The sequence below is a fragment of the Camellia sinensis genome, chromosome 7 (genome assembly GCF_055761805.1).
Source record: "Camellia sinensis isolate YWXY chromosome 7, ASM5576180v1, whole genome shotgun sequence".
Lineage (NCBI taxonomy): Eukaryota > Viridiplantae > Streptophyta > Magnoliopsida > Ericales > Theaceae > Camellia > Camellia sinensis.
Window position 1 is genome coordinate 169140575 of NC_138967.1, and position 24689 is coordinate 169165263.

A 24689-nucleotide genomic window follows, 5' to 3' on the forward strand; every position below is an offset into this window, starting at 1 on the left:
AGTTGGACCGGCCCAAGTTAACTAAGCATTTCATTTTGAATGTTTATATGCTTTGATGTGTAAATGGTTTTTGCCGACTCAACTTAACGGAGCATCCCACTTTGATGTGTAAATGTTTTGTTTTGTATGCTTTAACCTTTGTCGTGAAGGGCGCTCCGAATTCGGAATATTATTCGGCCTATGAGCGTCATGCACCGATAGGGCTCCGAATCCAGAGACTTTACTTGGCCAGCCGAATCTGGAGGCTTAACCAGCCGAAAGGCGTCATGCGCCGATGGCACTCCGAATTCAGAGTCTTTATCGGCCCAAAGGCGTCATGCGCCGATGGGGCTCCGAATCCGGAGACTTTATTTGGTCAATCATGATATCCACGAAGGGCGCTCTGAATCCGAAGGCTTTATCGGCCCAAAGGCGTCATGCGCCAATGGGGCTCCGAATCCGGAGCCTTTTATTTAGCCAATCGTGATATCCACGAAGGGCGCTCCAAATCCGGAGGCTTTATCGGCCCAAAGGCATCATGCGCCGATGGGGCTCCGAATCCAGAGCCTTTTATTTGGCCAATCGTGATATCCACGAAGGGCGCTCCGAATCCGGAGGCTTTATCGGCCCAAAGGCGTTATGCGCCGATAGGGCTCTGAATCCAGAGACTCTATTTGACCAATCGTGATATCCACGAAGGGCGCTCCGAATCCAGGGGCTTTATCAGCCTAAAGGCGTCATGAGCCGATGGGACTCTGAATCCGGAGGCTTTATTTGGCCAATCGAGATATCCACGAAGGGCGCTCCGAATCCGGAGGCTTTATCGGCCCAAAGGTGTCATGCGACGATGGGACTCCAAATCCGGAGACTTTATTTGGCCAATCATGATATCCACGAAGGGCGCTTCGAATTCGGAGGCTTTATCGACCCAAATGCGTCACGCGCTGATGGGACTCTAAATCCGGAGACTTCATTTGGCCAATCGTAATATCCACGAAGGGCGCTCCGAATTCGGAGGCTTTAATCGGAACACTTTTGAACTAGATTTCGCAGTGAGTAAACAGGAATCTTTGCATTACAAAACTGGAATGTGTACATGGTGAGCCATTCAAAACTAGTATCATTCCCCACACGTCGGGTTTAATGATAGAATTTATGCAAGTGCGTTGAATTCCAAGGCCGTGGCAGACTCCTTCCAGACATGTCTTTGAGTCAATATGCCCCTACTCCCGCGATCGAATCGACCTAATAGGGGCTGTCTCAGTTAGGACCCAATTTTCCATCAGTCGGTTTCCTGGCAGTTGGGAGTACTTTCTTCAGAACCAACTCTCCTGGTGTGTAGCGACGCAGCTGAACACGTTGATTATACGACTTAGCAAGCTGGTGCTGATACCGCGCCATGGATGCAAGGGCACAGTCTCTTCGTTCTTCAATCAGAATCAAATCCAAGGCCAGCATCATATCGTTTTGGCCCATATCAAAAACTTTCGATTTCAAGGTTGGGAGGCCGATCTCCAAGGGTATGATTGCCTGGGTTCCAAAGCATAGAGCAAACGACATTTTCCCAGTAGATCGCCTCGGCGTAGTTCGATGAGCCCACAACACACTCGGTAATTCTTCGACCCATTTGCCTTTAGCTTTCTCTAGCCTTTTCTTGATGCCGTCTAAGATGGATTTGTTAGAAGCTTCAGCTTGACCATTGCTTTGTGGATAAGCCGGCGTGGAAAAGTAGGGCCGGATACCATACTTGCTGCACAACTCTCGGTAGACGCCACAATCAAACTGGGTGCCATTGTCTGAAATGGGTGCTCTTGGAATGCCAAATCGTGTTATGATATTTCTCCAAATGAAACACTTCATGTCGGTATCTCGGATGTGCGTTAGTGCTTCCGCTTCTACCCATTCTGTAAAATAATCTGTCGCAATAATCAAAAATCGCTTGTTACCCGGGGCACAAGGCAGTGGTCCGACGATGTCAAGTCCCCATTGGGCGAATGGCCAAGGACTGGTTATGGAGCTTAACTCTTCAGTAGGCAGGTGGGTCAAAGGAAAGAACTTCTGGCACTGTTCATACTTTTTCACGTAACATTCGGCATCAGCTCTCATTGTCAGCCAGTAATACCCCTGTGTCAGGGCTCGATGAGCCAAAGAGCTCCCGCCAGAATGGGCGCCACAACTGTCTTCATGTATTTCAGTCAGAAGTTCTTCGACTTCGTCCGGATGCACGCATTCCAAGTATGGACCAGAAAGGAATTTTTTGTAAAGCTTTCCTTGCAGATCCAAGTAGTATTGCAGGGCTTTGTTTCGTAGCTTGTGCGCTTCTTTCTTGTCCTCTGGGAGCTGTTCGAAAGACAGGAATGCAGCAATAGCATCCATCCAACTCGGTCCAAATTCTATAACATTGACCTAGACTTCCTCTGAAGGGCTAATGCTCGACTCCAAGATGAAACCTACTTCGATGGTCCGTTTAATTTCTGAGTTAATGGCGGATGCTAGACAAGCCAGGGCATCTGCATGTGTGTTCTGATCACGTGTTATCTGATTCAATTCATGATGGTCAAATTTGCCAACAAGGAATTAGCCGTTTTCATATAAGCCGCCATACGGTCATTTCGTGCCGCGTACTCCCCCTTTAGCTGATTGATCACTAGTTTTGAATTGCAAAATACAAGCAAACACCGAGCACCCAGAAGATGTGCATTACGCAAACTGGTTAGAAGGGCTTCATATTTTGCTTCGTTATTTGATGCTTCGAAGCCGAGCTTGACGGCCTACTCAATTATTGCGCCATCGAGAGCCATGGTTACTACTCCGGCTCCATTGCCCCGTTGATTGGATGATTCATCATAGTACAATTGCCAAATGTCCCCAACATATATTCTCCAGTTCGGCTTAGGTCGAATTTCATCAGACTTGAAGTCGGTAAGACCCTTTGTGAATTCGGCAACAAAGTCGGCAAGCACTTGTCCCTTAATTGAGGTTCTAGGTAGAAACTGAATATCGTAATGGCCGAGTTCAAGAGCCCACTTTGAAACACGTCCTAATGCTTCTGCACTTCGTAGTACTGATCGGAGGGGGTAATCTGTTAGCACCCCGATGCTATGCCCTTAAAAGTAATGCATCAGTTTTCTTGCTACCATGACAAGGGCCAGAATGAGTTTTTCCAACGAAAGGTAGCGTGTTTCAGCATCAACCATTGCCTTGCTCACATAATACACCGGCCGCTACTCCCCCAGTTCTTCCTTTATCAATACAGCGCTGACGGCCCGGTCGAAAACTGCCAAATACAAAATGAGCGGATCACCGGCTGAAGGTGTTGTCAAGAGTGGAACTGATCGAAGGTAGGTTTTAAGGCCGTTGAAAGCAGTTTCGCACTTGGTGGACCATTCAAAAGCTTGCCCTGCCGTAGTGTATGAAAGAATTGTCGGCAGCGGTCCGTGGAATGACTGATGAACCTGTTGAGTGCAGCGGCCATCCCCATTAACTTCTGAACTTCCTTGACTGATCGAGGGGAGCCGAGTTCTAGGATTGCTGTGATTTGCCTTGGGTTGGCTTCGATTCCTCGGTGGTTGACAATGTAGCCCAAGAATTTGCCAGAGCCGATCCCAAACGCACATTTGGAAGCGTTCAGCTTCATTCTATATTTACGTAGAATGCCGAATGTCTCTTCTAGATCGGCTATATGATTCTGCTCTTCCTTGGACTTGACCACCATGTCATCAATGTATACTTCCATAGTGTGGCCGAGTTGCTCCTTGAACATGGAAGTGACCAGTCTTTGGTAAGTTGCCCCTACATTCTTCAGCCCAAAAGGCATAACCTTTTAGTAGTAGGTTCCTCTTGGGGTGAGGAATGTAGTTTTGTCTTGGTCCTCCGGATGCATGGCGATTTGATGGTAGCCTCTATAAGCATCGAGGAAGCTCATACGCTGATGGAGTGCCATCGCATCTACAAGTTGGTCAATTCTGGGTAGGGGAAAACATTTCTTGGGGCAGGCTTTGTTTAGGTCCGTGAAATTAACGTACACTCGCCAGGTCCCGTTTTTCTTCTTCACAACCATAGTATTAGAGAGCCATGTAGGGCAGGTCACTTCCCTGATTGCCCCGGGGTCAAGCAACCTGTCAACCTCTTCAACAACAGCGGCAGTGTGCTCTGTGGCTGACCGTCGGCTTTTCTGAATGATCGGCTTGCATTTAGGGTCAACATTCAAACGATGCTGCGAAACTGACAGATCTACACCCGACATGTCATATGGTGTCCTCGCAAATACATCAAGGTTGCCGAGTAGGAAGGAAATTAGCTGCTGCCTGTCGGCTTGATTCAGGGAGGCGCCGACCATGAAGAACCTGTCTGAGTTGCCATCAATCTCAACTCGATCTAGGGCTTCCGTGGCCTTTTCACTTTGGAGCCATCCAATATCGTCGAGGCTCTCTCGATCGGGCACCTCAATTGAATTCATTTGCAACTCTTTTGGCGTCTTTTCAACAAGGAGATAACATACTTGCGCCGATTTCTGGGAGCCATGGATTTGCTCAATGTCGCGCTCTATTGGGAAGCGTAGCAGCTGATGATAGGTGCTTAGCACAGCCTGCATAGTATGCAACCAAGTTCGCCCCATGATAAGATTATACGACGATGGCAACTTGATGACCAAGAATTCCACATCCACTGTTCGGGAGCCCGCTCGGACGGGTAGTGTAATTTTTCCCAACAGGTATTCTGGATTGGCGTTGAAGCCGAATAGTGGATAAGGAGCCGGAGAGAGATCCGATTCAGAGAAGCCGAGTTTGGTGAATGTCTTGTAATACATAACTTCCGATGTGCTCCCCGGATCAATGAGTACGTGCTCAATGGTGAATCGATTTACGCGTAACTCGATCACCAAGGATCGCTGTGGGGAAGTGTCACTCCGGCCAAATCCAAATCATCAAAAGCAATGGTCGCAGCTTCATAGAGCCGCTTAGCCGGAGTGAGTTGATTTTGAGGGTCGGGATTCGACTGAATCGTATGCACCGCGAATGACATTGGCAGGCTGTATATCATGTGGATTACGCCGAGTGGGGGGAAATCCTGTCTTAAGGCTATTGCTTTGGTTGAGTTGCCTTTTCGGATGTATTGTTGTAGCCGACCATCTTGTACCAATTCCTCCAGGTGATCCTTCAATGCGTAACAACTCTCAGTATCAATGTCGTGATCCTTGTGATACTCGCACCGCCTATCCCGTCTTCTCGTTTCAGAAGGTCCCACCATTTTGGACGGCCATTTGAAGAACGTAAGGTGTTGGACTTTGGACATAACCGCGCTGATCGGCTCTAACAACTTTGTGTATTTCTTGTCGGCGTGCCTTGTGCGCCTGCCATCGACGTGCAGTTGTTCATTTGCTCGATGGGGCATTGATCGCTCGATCGGCGAGAATCCTGTCTTTTGTCCCGTTTAGCCCAATGTCGCGGTTCGGGGCTTTAAGGTGGTACAGAACTTATCGGTTGAGCAATTTCAGAAGGGGCCGTCTTGTTGGCTACGTTTCCGGCTTTAACCCGCAAGGCGTCATCTTCCACTTTGTAGTATTCCTCAACTTTCTTTATCAACGACCAGACTGTTTTGGGGGGTCTTCTAGTCAAGGAGCTGCGGAAAGCACTGTCAGGGTGCAAACCCATTTTGAAGGCGGTGATAGCCATAGAGTCGTTGCAAACGTCATCAACAAGATTAAAGCACTCTCAGTAACGTGCCGAATACGCTCTTAGTGTTTCTCTTGGCTGGATCTACATTGCCCAGAGAGAGTCGACCTATTTCAGCTGGACCTCGTTTGTGATGAATCTGGCCTTGAAGGATTCTGTAATTGATAGAAGCTCTTGAACGAAGTCGGCTCCAGTTTATAATACCACCTGACAGCCAGTGGTCCCAAACTATTGGGAAATATTCGACACATGAGGGCCTCGTCGTCTGCATGCAATGTCATGGCTTGCTTGTAGTGACGGATGTGATCAGTGGGGTCTGACTTTTCATTATAGAGAGTGAACGACGGAGCTTTGAACTTTTTGGGCAAGACCGCCCTTGCGATCCGTCATACAAAGGGATCATGCTGGTCTTCTTCGTCTGAACTGTTCCTTCTTCGCTTATGCCTTATACGTACACTCTTTTCAGAAGAACTGGTAGCTTCGAGTCGACCCTTCTTTTTGGGCTCTGGGGATAATGAGTCAAAGTCACTATCAGTGTTCTGTTGTCGGGCTCGAGGTCGTCGACCACCTGCCCTCAGAGATTTTTCCGGATCTTGGTGTATAGCTTGTTTGGACTTCGCTACTTCCAAGGCCAAATCCTGACGGAGACGTTCGTTCTCAGCGATCATGTTCTCCAACCTCTGTTCATTTTGCTTTGCTTGCTCCATAATCGTTTGCATTGCCTCTTGTGCTGATGTCAAGGGTGAACTGAAGTTCAAGGCCCTTCTTACGGTAATATTCTCTGGTCCAAGCATATTGCTTGGAGTGGTTTCATCTTGCGGTGTAGGGTCGATAGTGACTGCCGGAGGATCTTCCGTCACGCTCGCCATGGATGTGCTTGAGTATTCCCACAGACGGCGTCAATTATGGGGAAGTGGTTTGGAAATACTCTTCTGATCCTGGGAGACGCTCGTGATCTTCAGCTAGTCACCTGAAGAGGAATAAACACTCCGGTCGGGGGTGCCAGAATTAGCACTCTGACGGGCAAATCAGTCTCTACGCTCTGAATTACTTGTATTTTAAGTTAAGCGTAATGGTTCTCACATACTTTTCTCTGACTGAAGATCCTGTATTTATAGTATTATCTTTGGGCCTTAGAGCCTGGCCCATCCCTGATCCTTTACATGTACTTCTACTCGGCCTTTGTTCTACTGGTTGGAATGCTGGCCATTTTATTCGGCTCTTCAATTGACTAGGATCAATGCCGAATAGAGGTTATGTTCTGGACCGGACTGGTCCATTCGTCTCTATTGATCCAAGTAAATTCGGCTCCCACACTTTTTATTTTTTTTAGAAATGAAATAAAAATATCTTCAGTAATAGTTTTTGTTGCAAAAAACTGGAGATGGTTTCGAAAATTTTGGAAAATTATTTACTATTATAAAACTACAAAAAATAATGAAGGAAGAGTCACAATGCAAGTGGAAATAAAAGATCACACATGTAATACATAATTTTTCCAATATATTCATTACCATACAAACTCACCTATTTATTTATAGGTGATAAAACCTTCACTATTCACTACTAATCATTTCACCATGTGGTTTATCACATGGCATACCACACTTCTCACATTGTAGAATTTTCCCCTATTTTCACTTTGGCCCAAAACTCATTAGAATTCCAATTACATCTCTTTTGATGGTTATTCAAATATTTCACAACACTCTCCATTAGATAGCCATATACTAAGAATATGTTTCATTAAAACCTTACCAAGGAAAACCTACTGGGAAAAAACCTTTGGTGAAGAAAAATAGTACAATATTCTTGTATGTGATTTGTTTAGATTACCTTATTAAAACCTTACTAAGAAAAACTCAATGGGAAAAAACATTAGGCGAAAGAAAAATAATATAATCTACAAATCTACTAAAATTGATGACTCCCCCTTAATGTTAAATAATAGGTCTTTATATCGATGCATCCCAATATTATGTACTAACTTTCTAAATGTTGCAGTCAGTAATGCTTTAGTAAATAGATTTGTCAGATTATCACTTGAGCGTATCTGTTGAACATCAATATCACCATTCTTCTAGAGCTCATGTGTAAAAGAATTTTGGTGAAACGTGTTTAGTCCTGTCACCTTTAATATAGCCTCCTTTGATATGTGTGATACACGTAACATTATCTCCATATAATATAGTTAGACTATCTTTTGTTGAAGACAATCCACATCTTTTTTTAATATGACGGATCATGGATCTAAGCTAAATACATTCTCGACTTGTTTCATAAATTGCAAGTATCTCTAAGTAATTTGAAGAAGTAATAGTCAATGTTTGTTTTACTGATCGCCAAAATATAGCAGCATGCCTATAGGTAAAAACATATCTTGTTTGTGATTTGGCTTTATGTGGATCATAAAGATATCCAGTATTTGCATATTCGATTAACTGCGGCTTGAATTTATTTGAATAAAATAAGCTCATATCAGTTGTTCCACGAAGATAACGTAATATTTGTTTTACTTCATTCTAATGCCTTTGGGTTGGTACAGTACTATATCTTGCTAATAAATTGACAGTGAATGCAATACAAACCTGGTACAATTTGCAAGATACATGAAAACACATACACAAGAAAGCAACCCAAAAGGGGGGTGAATTGGGTAATAAAAATTTTGAATAGAAAATAAATTTTAAATAACTAAGTGAGTAAATACAGCAGGTATTTAATATACAGAAAATAGAGAAGAGGGAAAGAAGAGCTCAAACACAAAGATTTATAGTGGTTCGGTTCACTGGCCTACGTCCACTTCTCAAGGTATCTCATTGAGAATTTCTTCACTATGAATCAATGCACCACCAAGCTTCACCTAGCTTATGGATTTTTGCAAAGGATTTACTTCAATCTGTTGAGAACCTCTCAACTAAAATGCCTCACTTTATAAGTGTTTCACTCAGAAAATAAGAATAAGAGTAAGAGGTACAACTGTCATCTTTTATAAATTTTTCTCTCTTAAAAGATGGATATGAAAGTGTAAGCTCATAGATAATTTAAGACTTACTCCGATATGAAAGTGGAAGTGTAATGGAGTATATTAAATGCTGTTGAATGCTCTGGGTTTCTTGTATTAAAGAAGTGTATAGATCGAACAAGGAGAGCTTCATCTTTATAGCATTAATGGCTTCTAACTGTTGGTGAGAGGAGATTTGAATCTTCTAGCCATTGAAGCAAATCATGGAGGATATCTTCCAGCTGTGTTTGATTAGAGTATGGTGAATGTAGACGGCAGATAGGTCTTGGGAAGAAAAAGTTCATTAAATGCATAAGTTTTTATTTAATGCTCAACCTCATAAGTCAACTTCTTGGTAGAAGATATGGTGCCAGAAGATCTGTTCAGGGGTTAGAAAAGATGACATATTATGTACATAAATCTGAAAAAGTGGCTGAAAAAAAGGCTGTGTTAGTCCGGATCTGATTTGGTAGCTAGATTTTTAAAACCCAAATTTTACAGGCGACCCTTGCTAATTAGGTGTCGACCATTTGCTCTCTTCTCTTCTCTAAGTTAAGTTCCAGGTGTTCCTAGTGCCGACCCTTATCATTCTTGGTGTCAACCCTTGCTGCTGGATTGCATTATGAAATTTAGTGTTGACTCTTGTTGTTCCTAGTGTCGACCCTTGCTGCTAGATTGCATATTGAAATTTAGTGTCAACCCTTATGTAGACATCCCCGAACGTCCCAGGAGGGAATCCTGTTTTGTTCATTTGGACTCACTACAGTTCGGACTCAAATTGTCACGGTTCTTAATCTGATCTCACAATGTGCGATGTGAGATTGATAAATCACCAAAGAGTCCAAATCCGGCAAATTGTTTTGAAAAACAGATTTTTAGAAAGAAGTGCCAAACATGGACTGCTTTGCCAGATACAAAGTCGCCACCTAAATATTTTGTTTTGGGGGAATTTAGGAAACCCTGACTCGTTGCCTAAGGCCACGTGTCCGTCATCACCAAAGTTGCTTCAGCTCGGGAACTTGGGTACGATTGGGGAAGGTCAGCTATGAGCACCCCCGCTCGCCCGATCTGAAGATCGGCCTATACTAAGCATGATATCTTGTTTTTGAAAACACATGTGTTCTTATTCCAGTAATTTAGCTAGAATTTACTATGTGATGCGCACAACACGCAAGTATAGACCAGATCGCCTAATTTGGAACAAAGTATCGCATACCCGTATGTTTTGAAAATGGATTGAAATTTGCTACTCATAAGTAGGCTAAAACACGGGTTTCGACGAATTATTCCAACTCAAGCAACCCAACCTTCACCCACAGGCATTCAGGCAGTAAATCAACTAAGCAATCTCATGGTAAGCATGCTGTCATGTTAACACTTACACACATACAAGATGCTAAAGCATAAATACTCACAGTGTACTCCGAGCCAAAACAAGGAACATGTTAGTAATCAAATGTATAATCCAAGTCCATGTTAAGATGGCTAATGCAGCGTATACAAAGTGCAAGTAGAATAGGCTCGGCTAATCTAAGGATGGCATGTGAAATGCAACAACTCAATACACGTATTCAACTTGGAATTTGAAATACTATGTACTTAGTATGATGCGCCGAGCCCGGTGCATGCAATACAAATGAATGATGCAAACATGCATAGCATAAGGATGCTAATTGAAACGTGCCCTAGAACTAACCATCATAAGCAGTTAAGTAAAAGGGAGAAAGAAATGGTGGTTGGAAGGCATACATCACACGCACGCACGCTTATTACACAATTGCCCTCTCTCGGACGGTACGAATGAATAATACAAATTAATTAACTAACAAGCTAATTAAATATTACAGACCCTTAATTAATTAAACGAATTAATTAAATTACTGAAAGCAGTAAAACAGCCTCGGGAAGAGGGATGAATGCAAGCACGCTCGGCCCCGCTCGGAAATCCACCGCCATGTCACATGTTGCCTCTGTTTACACTGCTTTGCACCTCTGAGGACTGCACAAGTCTCAAGGTTACTTCTGGACTACTCCCTGAGCACTGTGGGAAGTCACCGACCAAGGGGAAACACCACCGGCCATGGAGAACTGGTCATCGACCAAAAATTATGCCACCAGCTGGGTTTTGATAGTCGGCCAGCACTGAAAATTGCTGGCCGGCCATTTCTTCCTGCAGAAGATTGGTTTGCTGTAACAGAGGACAGACAAGACATGTCAATGCATTTTCAAAGCAATTTATGCACCACCACCCTCCTCAGCATGTTTGAGACTTAGAGGAGCATGGTTCTCGACCCTCGGGCCACCAATCGCGCATTTCAATGCAGCCAAATGAGTCAAGTATGCAACTTTAATATTAAATGCACAAAACACAAAACATACCAAGGGACCCCCAACCTCAATCATGGTTGATCAAGAAGCAAGGGATGCATGCTCAATGCTATGCAATCCTAAACATGCAATCACACTAGTGCAACATGGGCATGCCAACAAGCAATGCATAATAAACATGCCAAATGTAATGCAACCTAAACTAATATGCAAACATGCAAGGCATGTGACAATATTCATGGTTAGGCAAGCATGTAACAACATGTGAGGGACAAACTCATGAAAATATGCAAAGAAATTTAACACAAGATGCATGCCAAATGCAACACCACTTAAACATGCAACGACATGTCAATGGGCTAAGTATGCAACAACATACGAGGCAAGCATGCAACAACATGCGGGATCGGTCTTAAACCAATTTGGGTAGCTCTCAAATAAGCCCAAATCAGCAACCAAGATGCTATGGAGATGAGAACAAAAGTACATACAAACATGCATGCCAATTGGCCTAACACTTAAACATCGAAGGGGCAACTTTTAAGCACACTTAAAAGGGAAGATAAGCATGCAAATGTGACAACATTACATGCCCTGAAATGATACTAAAGGTGATGCCAAATCACATAAATAAGCCAAGCATGCATGATTAAGGCTTAAGGCTTAAAACTAGGCAAGGGACTTGGACCAAAGCTACACAAAACAAAGAGCATATGGCAAGTATGACCCAAAACAGTCCTAAATCATGGCAAAGTAAGCCTAAAACATGCAATGAACCAAGCCAAAACAAGCCAAAACAAAGAGGGCAAGGCATGAGGCATACAAGACCACAAAAGATGCATTACTCTACACCTAATACAACCAAACATGGCATGATTTAGGCGATCAAAAACAGAGGTATGACATGTCAAAAGGAGCCCAAAAACCCACTTAGATGGCATCCCAAATACCCAAGCATGTTGGCACACACAATGTCACATCCATGAGGCATACAACCCTAACTCTTTAAAGCATTAAAGGAGTTATAAATGCAAGCATGTGAGCATGAAACAAGGACTGAAATATCATAACTAATGGTGCCAAACCATTGAAATGATGCAAATAAAGCATGGTAGAGGAGCCAACACTCAAAGCATACAAGCTAGGTTGCATGGTAGCTATACAAAGCAAGTCATGGATGACCCAAGCAACCAAAATCAGACCTTAAGCATGTTAAAACAAGTCTAGAAGCTTCATGAGGCTAAGCCAAAATCATGTTAAAAAGGCATGTTACAACATGATGCATGTTAAGGGCAAAACATGGGATTATAAGACAAGTGTATGAAGCACACACGGCATGCCTAAACCAACTTAAAACAGAGGTATATCATGGCAAAACAACCACAAATACCAGCTAAGACATGGCCAACATGGACTTAAACAAGGTGCTCACACATGAGGCAAATATGACAAGTATTGAAGACAACAAGGAGAGAGGATGGCCCTCTCCTTCTTAGGACCTAAAAACACCATCCCCATCACTGAAATCCCTCTGGATTTTAGTGGTGAGAAGGCCAATACAAGGTGGTTTCGGAGCTCACAAAAAATGCACAAAAATGAGGCCAAACAAGGCTTAAGAGGGGGTAAACAACCCCAAACACCAAAGTGATCTTAAACAACTATTTTAAGTACTTAAAAACAGAACTTTTATCAGTTATAACTTAAGCTTAAAAACAGATGCAAGATAGATCAAAAGCTTGTGCAAAAATGGGGAATAAAAGTGTAAGTTTCTCACCCTTGTAGACTTTCTTCAAGAACACCACTCCAGCACTTTTTCTGAGTTTAAATCAACTCAAGAACCCCAAGATCAGCCTCAAGGGACCTCAGCTCCAAGGTATAGTGCAACACTAGGTGTCTTAGTGCAAAACTAAGAACAAAAACACCTTTAGGACACTATTACACACACACAAATGCAAAGAGAGAGAACTATAGAGATATATAGATACAAAGTCTCTAACCCTAATTCTCTGAACCTCTGGAACCCTTGAGAAGGGAGGAGAAGCTCCCTCTTTATAGAATTCCAATCTTGCAAAGCTTCTAAAACAAGCTAAGCAAGAGACAAATCCCTCCATACACGTATATGGAGGGGGTGAATTGTGCGTGCCAGCTGGCACTAAATATCTGCATAAAGCAGATGAATAGGGGTCGGCTGGAAAATATGGCCGATTGACCAACAAAAATAACCGGCCGACCAAAAATGCTGCCGACCGACCAAAATATTTGGCCAGTAACAAGAAAAATAGGCCGGTGACCTCAAGCCAAGGCCGGTGAGGTGTGGGGATGACCAACAAGCCATTCCCTGCCCTCAGAAGCAAAAACACAAGTGTTTGGTCCATGACCAAGCACAAAACAGCCAAGTTGAGAGATCTTGAGGCAAGGCGCGTAGCCGAGACATCTGAGAACTCAAAACGAACACGAACATGGATGATCACCGAGTGTTCAAACGGCGACATCCAAGTCTTGAGGACGGTCAAAAATGGGGTGTCTACACCTTACTGTTTTGGTGTCGACCTTTGCAGCCAGATTGCATTCTGAAATTTAGTGCCGACCCTTGTTGTCTTGGTGTCAACCATTGCAACTGGAACACTTAGGTATTGTGATCTTTATTCTGGTGTCGACCCATGCTATCTTGGTGTAGCTCGACTTTTTGTGCTCCTTTCGGAAGGCGAATAGCCTTACCGTTCAAACTCACATGGTTCAGAATCTGATTTCATGTGAACTAGTGAAAATACAAAAAGAGTCTAAATCCGGCAATTCTTTTCAGAGTCGCTACCTAAATGTTTTTGGAAAATTTAAGAAACCCAAGACTCGTGCCAAAGGCCATTAGTCCATCATCACCAAAGTGTCTCGGCTCAGGAACTTAGGTATGAGAAAGAAAGGTCATGAATTGAGCACCCTATTCGCCCGATCAAAGATCAGCCTCTACTAATCATGATGCGATTTTTATTTACATTATATGCTCTTGTTCCGATTATTAGCTATTTTTATTATGTGACGCACATAAGAATAGACTAATTTGTAAAAGTTGGAACACTTTGATTTTATATTTGTTTTGAAAATTGTTTTTAATACGCGTCACTTGAAAATATAAGTTTGTATGCACATTAATCAATTTGTCCTAATTTAAGCCTTCATCCACAACATTCAAACAGTTATATCATTTAAGCAATTAGCCTCATGGGAATATGCTTGGTATGTCAACACAAACATTCAATGCAAGATGCTAAAACTCAAAATTGCTCACCTAGTACTCCGAGCCAAAACAAAGCAAATTTATTAAGAAAAAAAAAACATGCATGTTCCTAATTAATGCAATATGGCTAATGCAACGCACACATTATGTATTTTATAGAATATGATTCCATTCAAGACATGCGAGAGAGCATATAGTTAAGTAATGAATTCAAACATTTGATATCGGATTAGCATGATGAGCCGAGTCTTGGATGCATGCAAGACAATGGATGTAAAGCATAAGAATACTAATTTGAAAAATGACGTTCTATACTAATCATTGTAAGCAAGTAAGTAAAAGGGAGAAATACGTGGGTTTGGAAGACATACAACTTATTACATAATTTGCCCTTGTGCAAGAGGGTACGAATCAAAATCCGAAAGTCTGAAAGTCCGAATTAAACTACTTATTACAAAACTGAATGAATAAATTAAAGAAGTAATTAGCTAACTATGTTATTACAACAAGGATAACCATGACAAGTAATCTAACTATTTAAGTTTAATTAACTATAACAATTACAAATAAACAATAATAAATTAATTAATTACAACACTACTAATTAACAATACTAATTGTAACAATAAAAATAAATAGATTAATTAACTACAACAATGATAATGATGCAAGCAAGGATTGCAAGAGTTGCATGCACATGTACAATGTCCAAGAACGACTCTGTTTACCCTGGCTTGCTCTGTTTCACCTTCAGCCACCTCTCTCTATTTTCTGTAAAAATACACTGCTAACCAAACATTGATGATTGGCCGGCCCTCAATGAAGCCTGGCCGGGCCTAAAGAAGGCCGGTCATGCCTCAATTTCATGTAAAATTCTATTTTGTGCTCTGAAGTAAAAACAGTGCAGACAGAGTGTTCTGAACTCTGTTTGTCCCTCTTACACTTCTCTATCATGGGAAAGTCTCAAGAGAATGTTAGAATTGTTTCCAAAACCATTAATGAGCAAATTGATTGCTTAATGATTTCGATACACAATTTGGACAAAAATCAATAAATGAAAGGAACCATAACCATCACTCCCTCCTATCATGGAGTGAACTCAAAAAGGAAGGTAGAGACGCTTCAAGATCCATCAAAACATCATGAATGAATGTAAGATAACTCTTGGCACAATGGATTTGGCATAACGTCCGGCTGAATCCCAAGTAATATAACTCATTTTCTTTATGTGAGTTGGTTCATTTTAAGCCAAATTCATTAGTCTTTGCCATCCTTTAATCCATTAAGCCCAAGATGATTGTTATGTCCATTAAAGATTACGTCCACTAAGTGAGAAATATGTCAAACGGGAGGTGATTCTCAACATGAAAAAGAGACTACACCGTTGGCAATGAACCTCCGTAGAGATTAAGCCATTAAGCGTAAATCGCTAGTTCACGTTTTGAATAATCGTCAACCGATTGAAACAACTCTCAAATGAAAGAGATGGATGTTAAGTTGATTATTAAATTGAGGTCTTTAAACATGGAAATGAATTGAAGAAGAGCCAAGAACAATGGACAACAAGCTATGGAGGCAAACTTATGAGACAACAACTAAACTAATCAAAGCATGAACTATTTAAATAACTTAGAACAACCCTAAAATAGCCCTCAAAAGATTAAAAAAAACAATGGCTAAAAATGCATGAAAAATGCCTAAAAAGCTAATCAACAAAGAGAGAAAACAAGACTAGTAAGCAAGAATAAGGGGAGATGGCTTACCCCTTCACTTTTGAAACCTCAAAGCATGATTTTTAGCCCTTTTTTTAACTCTGAAAATCAGTGTAGAAAACAAAAAAAAAAAGTGTAAAAGTAAGGGTTTGAGCTATAGGTAAAGGTGTAAAAAGAGAGTAAACTCTCTTTATCCTTTTGGTAGCTCTCCAAACCCAAACTTAAACACTTAGAATAGAATCAAAGCAACATGAAACTACAAGAACTATATAGCAAATGAAAGAAATGAAAGCAAGAGGGAAGATAGCAAACTTATACCTCTCAAAGAAGTTAGCTTTTGCTTGTGATTCAAACTAAGTCTCAGCATACCCTCAAGCTTGAATTATAGTGTTCAAGGCTCAACCAAGGTTCCTATGCTAAGGTGTGAAGGTTTATATGATGTATAGATATAGGTTCAAGGTGGTAGGTTAGCTTAAAGTGTTGCTTGTACAAGAAAAAAGAGAAGAGGGAGCTCTCAAGGTGGTATAGAGGCTTTCTTGAAATTCTTCAACCCTCAAAACAGAGATATATAATCGTTTTTATAGAATTTGAGCCAAAAATATCATAAATATCTTCAAAAATGGACAGCTGGTGGCCTCCCACCTAGAACAGTGTTTCTTGCTACCAAGGCACGGCCACCCCTCAATAGCCATGGCCAGCCCTTAATGAGGCACAACTGTGCCTCAATGTATTCCCCTGTTTTTCTGTTTCAGCCTCAGCATAGGGTGGCACAATGTGTAAAAATGGATTTCTTGGGTATAATCAATGGGAATATGCAAGGTTTGGTATTGTTTCGGAGCTTTAAACATGGCCCCTTCATTGAGACCTCGAACTACGCACAACATCACTTTCATCATTGAGTGTACTGGACAAAGCACTCGAGCCTTGCGGGCGGTCAAAAATGGGATGTCCACACTTGGTGTCAACCCTTGGACCTGTTTTAAGCATGGATAGAATTTTGCAACCAAGTGCTAATCTCATGTTTTTGAAGGGTCAAAAGACATTGAAAAACAACACTCTAGAATCATATAACTTCTAAAACCATTGAAGCACAATTTGTATACTATTATTTTGAAAACTTTGAATAACAAAATGAATTCATAATATTTGTTAATAATCAAAATCAATAAGAATTGAAATTTGAATAACCTTGGGGCTAACAACACCAATCACACTAAGATATGGTACTTCAAGACCAAAGAGTTCTTCATTATCTTCTCGAGGTCAAAAAAGATCATTTTTCACATCAAGAGATCGAACAACCATAGGAGTATTCAAAGAATTAGCTTTATACATATAAAAGTTCTTCAAGACTTTTTCTGTATATGTTGATTGATGTACAAAAATTCCATTTGGCAAATGTTCAATCTGCAAGCCGAGACAAAATTTTATTTTGCCAAGATCTTCATTTTAAATTCCTTCTTTAAATATTCTACAATATTTGTAAGCTCTTCTGAAATTTCTACAAGATTCAAATCATCAATATATACTGCAACAATTGCAAATTTAGATTGTGATTTCTTAATAAAAATTCATGGATAAATCGAATCATTTACATATCCCAAACTCCAAAACTATTTTCAAAATATACAACCAAACAATTTTTAAAATTTTCTATACTCTCTAGAAAATTATTTTTGAAATAATATCTCAAAAACACAAACCAAAGACGACATAATTTATTTTTATTTTTTTTAGGGCAAATTACGTACACCTCCCTTGAGATTTAGCTAAATTACAGATTTCTCCCAAGATTTCAGAAATTACATCCCACCCCCTGAGGTTTATATTCACATAACAATTTAACCCCTCCCGTTAACTAAACATTAAGAATAGTTAACTGATATCACCAAAATATAAATTGATGGGCGATATTGCCTCTGCTAGAATCCCTTTGATAAATCAATAAAATTTACAAAAGAATTACGTTAGATGAAAAAAAAAATTAAGTTTTTGGAACCATGTTTGATTTGTTGTTTAGAAAAAAAAAATTAGAATTTAAAAAATAAAAATAAAAAATAATTTAATAAAAATAAATATGAAAAAATATATTTAATTTGTAAAAATTATTTATGACCACTCAAAAGATAAAATTATATAAAAATAATAATAATTTTTTATTTTTTATTTCTTAACCAAATTAATTTTTAATTTTTTTTAAATTTAAAAATAAATTTCTAAAAATCAAACCAAACATATTCTAAGAATTTTTTGAAAGCCATTTATTGTGTTTTTAACTTATTTAATTATTTGTTAATTTTATGATATTTTTACCATCTGACACTACAATATATAAGAGTTTAGAGATCAATTTTTTTTATCTCTAAAAATAAAAATTTTGTTGTAAAAGACATATAGGAACTAATTTCTATCGTCGTGAGAATAGTCGTTAAAAGTTTGTCTTAAAAAGTCAATAATAAGGCTTTTAACGATAAAATTTCGAAAATGTCAATAATAAATAAACTTTTAGGAACACAATAATTTGATCTCAAAATGGTTTATTTTTTCAGACAAAAAATTTGATATCAAAAATATAATAATTAATCACTAATGTTCAATTTTCGTTGCTAAAAATATAATGACGACACTTTTCACAATAAAAATATTTGGTTCCCTAAAAGTAATTTTGGTCTCTAAAACCTTAATTTGTTGTGTGATAAGTGTTTTTGCATTTCATAACTTATTTAAAAATGATAATTTAGCTAAATCTCAAGGGGAATCTGTAATTTAGTTAAACCTTAAGGGGAATCTGTAATTTAGTTAAACCTCAAGGAAGTGTAGATAATTTGCCCTTATTTGTCAGAAGGGCATTTTAGTCAATTTATGATATCCGTTAACGGCGTTAATTGGGATAATTCTATTTCCACACGCTACTTCCTCTCTTTCCACACACTTAATGATTTATTTTAATTACATTTTTGTCTTAAAATAAAATTACCAAAGCATCCCTTTCTTAAAACTCTAACTCTAACTCTAACTCTTTCAAACCATCGGTTTCCACTATCACCCTCCATGGCCGTTGTCTCTCTTATCCACCACTTTTCCCGTCGCCTCTTCCTCACCACTGCGACCCTCATTTGCCTGAGAAAAAGATCGGCGCACTACTGTAATCTCCCTCCACCTTCATTGCCCACCACTGCGATCTTCCTTCGTCTTTGTCTCTCTCCACCACCAAGCAAATCACCGTCGCCTCCACTCTCTACCCCCTTCGCGACTGTGAGAAAGAAAAAGAGAGAGAGGGATTAATCTCAATGGGAGAGCGTTGAGGTTGCGATGGTGGCATCGGTAACAGCCCTACTTTGTGATTGAAAGAGAGAGAGAGAGAGATGGGGGAAATTAGTGATTGATTTCGGCAATGGAGGTCGCGGAAGTGGCGCCGGTGGGTGGAGAGAGATGTGGGGGTAACGATTGGAAGTGAAAGGGAGGGGAAGAGGTGCCGCTGGCGACGACAACAGCGGTGGTGGCTTGTTAGGGTTAGAGTTTGGAGGATGAAGATGGTGAGGGTATTTTTGATAAGGTAGGATGTGTATTGAGTGAAACTTGATAATTTAAATTTATTTAGTGTGTGTATTGAAAAAAGATGTGGAAAAAAATGAAGTGTGTGGAAGCAAATTTTTCCTTTTATTGCAATGGAACAAGATGTAATTTTTGAAACCTCAGAGGGAATCCTTAATAGGTAATTTTTTAAACCAAAGCATCCCTTTCTTAAAACTCTAACTCTAACTCTTTCAAACCATCAATTTCCACTATCACCCTCCATAGCCGTTGTCTCTCTCATCCACCACTTTTCCCGTCGCCTCTTCCTCACCACTGCGACCCCCATTTGCCTGAGAAAAAGATCGGCACACTACTGCAATCTCCCTCCGCCTTCATTGCCCACCACTGCGATCTTCCTTCGTCTTCGTCTCTTTTCACCGCCAAGCAAATCACCGTCGCCTCCACTCTCTACCCCATTCGCGACTGTGAGAAAGAAAAAGAGAGAGAGGGATTGATCTCAATGGGAGAGCCTTGAGGTTGCGATGGTAGCGTCGATAACAGCCCTACTTTGTGATTGAAAGAGACAGAGATGGGGAAATTGGTGATTGATTTCGGCAACGGAGGTCGCGAAAGTGGCGTCGGTGGGTGGAGAGAGATGTGGGGGTAACGATTGGAAGTGAAAGGGAAGGGAAGAGGTGCCGCCGGCGACGACAACAACAGTGGTGGCTTGTTAGGGTTAGAGTTTGGAGGATGAAGATGGTGAGGTATTTTTGATAAGGTAGGATGTGTATTGAGTGAAACTTGATAATTTAAATTTATTTAGTGTGTGTATTGAGAAAAGATGTGGAAAAAAATGAAGTGTGTGGAAATAAAATTTCCCCTTTTATTGCAATGGAACAAGATGTAATTTTTAAAACCTCAGAGGAAATCTTTAATAGGTATTCTCCCCCCTCCCCCCTCTTCTTTTTTTTTTTTTTTTTCTTTTTAAGGTTCTAAAATTGGGACTGGTGGGCGCAACGACGTCGTTTACCAACTTCCTATTTCTCAGTTTCCTCTATCGAACGTTTGAATCCTTGAACTGGAGAGAGATCGGTTGGAAAACTCGAAACCTACGAAGATCGAAAGTCCAAAAGCTAAGGTACTAATAATGAATCGTCGATCTCATACATTTTACTTTTATATGTATATGTTCTGATTCATTGTGTGTATATACGAATTCATGAATGTGCAGATGACAATTTGGTCCCTGAGATATGTAATTATTGTAACATTATCGATTTTGTGGAACATAGAAGGGACAATTGGGATTAGGTTTGTGATTGACAGAGAAGAGTGTTTCTCTCACCATGTTCAGTACGAGGGTGACAGTGCTCATGTTTCTTTCGTTGTCATTAAGACCGACACCGCGTGGCGTGAAGGCGACCAGGGTGTTGATCTAGTGGTAACAAATTTTAATTTTTTTTTTTTTTTTAACAGTTTCTCCTGATAGTTTTTTAAGAATTTATAGTGTTTATTTTTTGTTGTTAAATTACTATATTGATTTTTGAATTGTATGCTTTTCCATGTTGGGACATGGTTTTGTGAAGAATTTTAGTATTAATTCTCGGGCGAGAATTTCCCGCCTAATCCTGTGTTTGGTTGGGGATCTAAAGAGAGATTTGGAAAGAGAAAGGGAAGGGGAAAATGAAAAGGTGTTTGAAACTAGGTAAAATGTAAGTATATTTTATTTATATTTTGCTTACCTTTTCTCTTTTCCCTTTTCCTTTCCAAATTCCTCTTCAAATCCCCAACCAAACAGAACGTAAATGATATGATGAAGTCATGAAAAAGAGAAGGAGAATTGATATCTAGAATTGGTCTTAAACCGTTGCTAATTCTTTCGAGTAGATGGCATTCTCGAGATTGCGTTGGTTGTTGATGGAAAACTTTATGATAAAATTGTCAAATGCTTCCGCTAGTCTTATGCCTTACTATTAAAAAATACGCAGGGTTGAAGGACCGGTGGTGATAGCTTTTACTTTTGAATTGGATAGTGTTCATCGTTTTATAATTATACATTTTTTAGTATCCTTGCAAGATTGTAGGCAAGGAGGCTTTGAAAAAAAATGTGCTTTTAAAGATGATTTCCTATCACAATTTGTCTTCTTCTTCTTCTTCACCGGAAAGAATAAAACAGAAGAACAATTTATTGAGTTATATTGGGTTCCTCTGCAAAACACTATTGTAGTTGAATGGTGTATGGTGTGGAGGACATAAATTTGGAATTTAGAGAACATGTGAACTTGTGTGAATATAATAAATATATTAGTACAACATTTCCAATAGGTGGTTATATTATAGGGCATGCTATAATGTTTCTTATATATATATATATGTATATATTAACATAATCTCGATGTGCTATTCATCAACTTAAGTTCCAAGATTTTTATGATATGATCAATTGGGGTAGAACTTGTTCATGTTCTAAAGTTGTGTTTGGATTATGGATTTGGGTAGAGATTTGGAAGGGGCTCATCCTACTTCTAGGGTTGCCAGAGTTCATGTCTAAGTTGAGATATGTAACTTTATGCTTATACCTCTTGTGCTCGTGTTAAACTCTCGAATCACTTTCACATTGGAGTTTGTATTTAGACAACTTGCATTGTTTACACCTAGAACTTAGTGAAATTTGATAATAGTTATAAAAACACGTCTGGGCTTAGATTTCCTAGTTGATTCTCTACTTCTAATGCTTCTTCCTTTTCTGAATCATTTACCATTTATCCTACTACAATTGTCCTTTGAATTATCAGATTAAGGGGCCTCATGGTGAGCATATTCACGATTTCAGTGACAAGATCAGTGGGAAGTACGAGTTTTTGGTTCAAAAAAGGGGCCTCTACCGCTTCTGCTTTACAAACAAATCTCCTTATCATGAAACCATAGACTTCGACTTATATGTTGGCCATTTCGCATACTTTGATCAGCACGCAAAGGATGGTAAGCAATGAACTGGCTGTTTTTGTTTCGTGTTTTCTATCCTTCTTATTTTATTTTGTATAATGATAATTATCTATTTTGTTTTGTATTTATCTGTTGAATCAAAGCATGAACACAGATTTGTATGAATGTCTGCAGAGCATTTCAACCCCTTGTTGGAACAGATCTCAAAGTTAGAGGATGCTCTTTACAACATCCAGTTTGAACAGCATTGGTTAGAAGCTCAAACTGATCGGCAAGTAATAGGTACCCTACAAACTATGGCCACTTTCTTTTCTTTTATCCTTTTTGAAAAAATGACAAATAAGAAGGGGTAAAAAAGGAAAATGGTATTCATGTTTGAAGTGTAAGGAGGGGAGCTTCTACTTACACACCACACATTCTCTCAGTACACATCATTTTCTAATTTTTTTTTTTTAATTCATCTCTTAAACAAAATACTCTTTTGGACAAAACCCTGGAAGTGTTAATCTCTCAGTACATACCACTAGCCGCCACCTCCGCTAGAGTTGGAGCTAACGCAGCCCAACAACCTTCCCTTCTTCTTCTTCTTCTTGTTTTTCCTTGGTTTCAAGGTTTGCGGAGTTAGGAGGGGGGCTCTTCTTCTTCTTCTTCTTCTTCTAAGGGCCAAGTTGTGTTGCAGAGTTGGGCAGCGAAGTTAGGAGGGGGGCTGCGGGCATGGTGATGATGGGAGGGGAGGGGAGGGGAGGGGAGGGGAGGGGCAACAAGAGGGGAGGCTGTGACGAGGATGGGAAACAGCTGGGGGAGGGGGGTTGGCAGCCGATGGTGCTTAGGGTTAGGGTTTGAAAGTTGGAGAAGATGAAGGTTTTTTGGTATTATTTGAAATGTGGTGTGATTGAGAAAAACAAAAAATTCAAATTGAATGTGGTGCGAACTTAGTGTGCATTGAGACAATGTGTTGTGCATAAGCAAGGCACATGCTTGGCTGGACGTTGCTTTTTCCAATGAGGTTAGGGCAATCTTTTGAGATAATTTATTGCCTTTTTGCCATAGAATATCATATGGTTAAATTTTTTTGGTTGTTCATAGCAAAACAAGTACCTCTCTCTCTCTCTCTCTCTCTCTCTCTCTCTCTCTGTGTGTGTTTTCCTTCTTGTTGGCAATTGGCAAGATCTCATTTTAATTCGTAGTTGGACTTATTTTCTGAGAATGCTAAAGCTACCATGTTATATGAAATCCCTCTTTTTGGAGATAGGGTACCTAGAGTTACATGAATTCTTCAGGGTCCCGGAATTAGTCAATGTATGCGTAAAGTAGTCCGAATACCCAATTATCAAAAAAAAAAAAAAAAGTTACATGAATTCTTGGGTAGTGGCTCACCAAACTGACTATACCAGAATTACTTCTCTAATAACTGCCTAGTATGTATAGACATATCGATGGATATTTCAGTGAGAATTAGTGAACCCTTTGTGCAAGATAGATCATAGGACCCTTGTTGATCATACTGTTATCTTCCTTTCTCTGGTAGGTCATACAGAGCTTTAGTAGCATTTGGTGATGAAAATGCTATTCGTCTATGGAACTCTGTGCTTTCTCGATTTTATGTTTTTGAATGGGAAAAGGTTCATTCGTTAACCTTGGAATCTCTTCTTTTTTCCCACTGGAATGCAGTGAATGAAGGAATGAGTCGAAGGGCACTCCACAAGGCAATGATTGAATCAGTAGCACTGGTTGGGGCCAGTGTCCTCCAGGTATATCTCATGCAACGCTTGTTTGAACGAAAGCTTAGCACATCCAGAGTGTAAGACTTTCGGCTTCGTGGGGGGTATTTTTTGGTTTACAAACTGATTTCTAACCTCATGAATTTGTTTTCTTCCTTGACGGCTTTGTTGTTGCCCAGCATATGCTGAGTCCAATTTTGTTCACACGCCTAACAAGTTGCGTGAACAAAACACTTTGTGATTGGTTCTATTTTGAATGGGTCATTAAACTTTCAAATGGGGTTCACCACTCTTTTTGAACCAATCAAGTGTGTTTTGCTGTGTGTGAGTGTGAATAAAACAATTTTCAGCATATGCTTACAGATTTATATCATGTATGCAATCAAGCTGGGTGAAAGTTGTTAGTGCACGAAATTATTCTTTTTCTTTTTTTTTTTTAACATTTTCTTTCTCTCTTGAATGAAATTAGATTATTTTTTGAACCTCTCACTCTCTAGGGTAATTCAATTGATTGTTCTGCTTTTACTTGGTCTTTATAAAATATTTGGTTCCCTTACAATGGGCAGTCTTTGAGAC

At 40.0% G+C, this 24689-nt stretch overlaps 1 protein-coding gene across 1 annotated transcript; it reads left to right on the top strand.

Annotated features, from left to right (window-relative positions):
- The first annotated feature begins 20435 nt into the window (after positions 1–20435).
- LOC114318930 (transmembrane emp24 domain-containing protein p24beta2) lies at positions 20436–24602 on the top strand. The gene is made up of 5 exons (XM_028265903.2): positions 20436–20584; positions 20678–20887; positions 22242–22428; positions 22567–22674; positions 24064–24602. The coding sequence occupies exons 2-5, from the start codon at positions 20678–20680 to the stop codon at positions 24195–24197; spliced, it is 639 nt and encodes a 212-aa protein (XP_028121704.2). The 5' UTR covers positions 20436–20584; the 3' UTR covers positions 24198–24602.
- Positions 24603–24689: the final 87 nt, after the last annotated feature.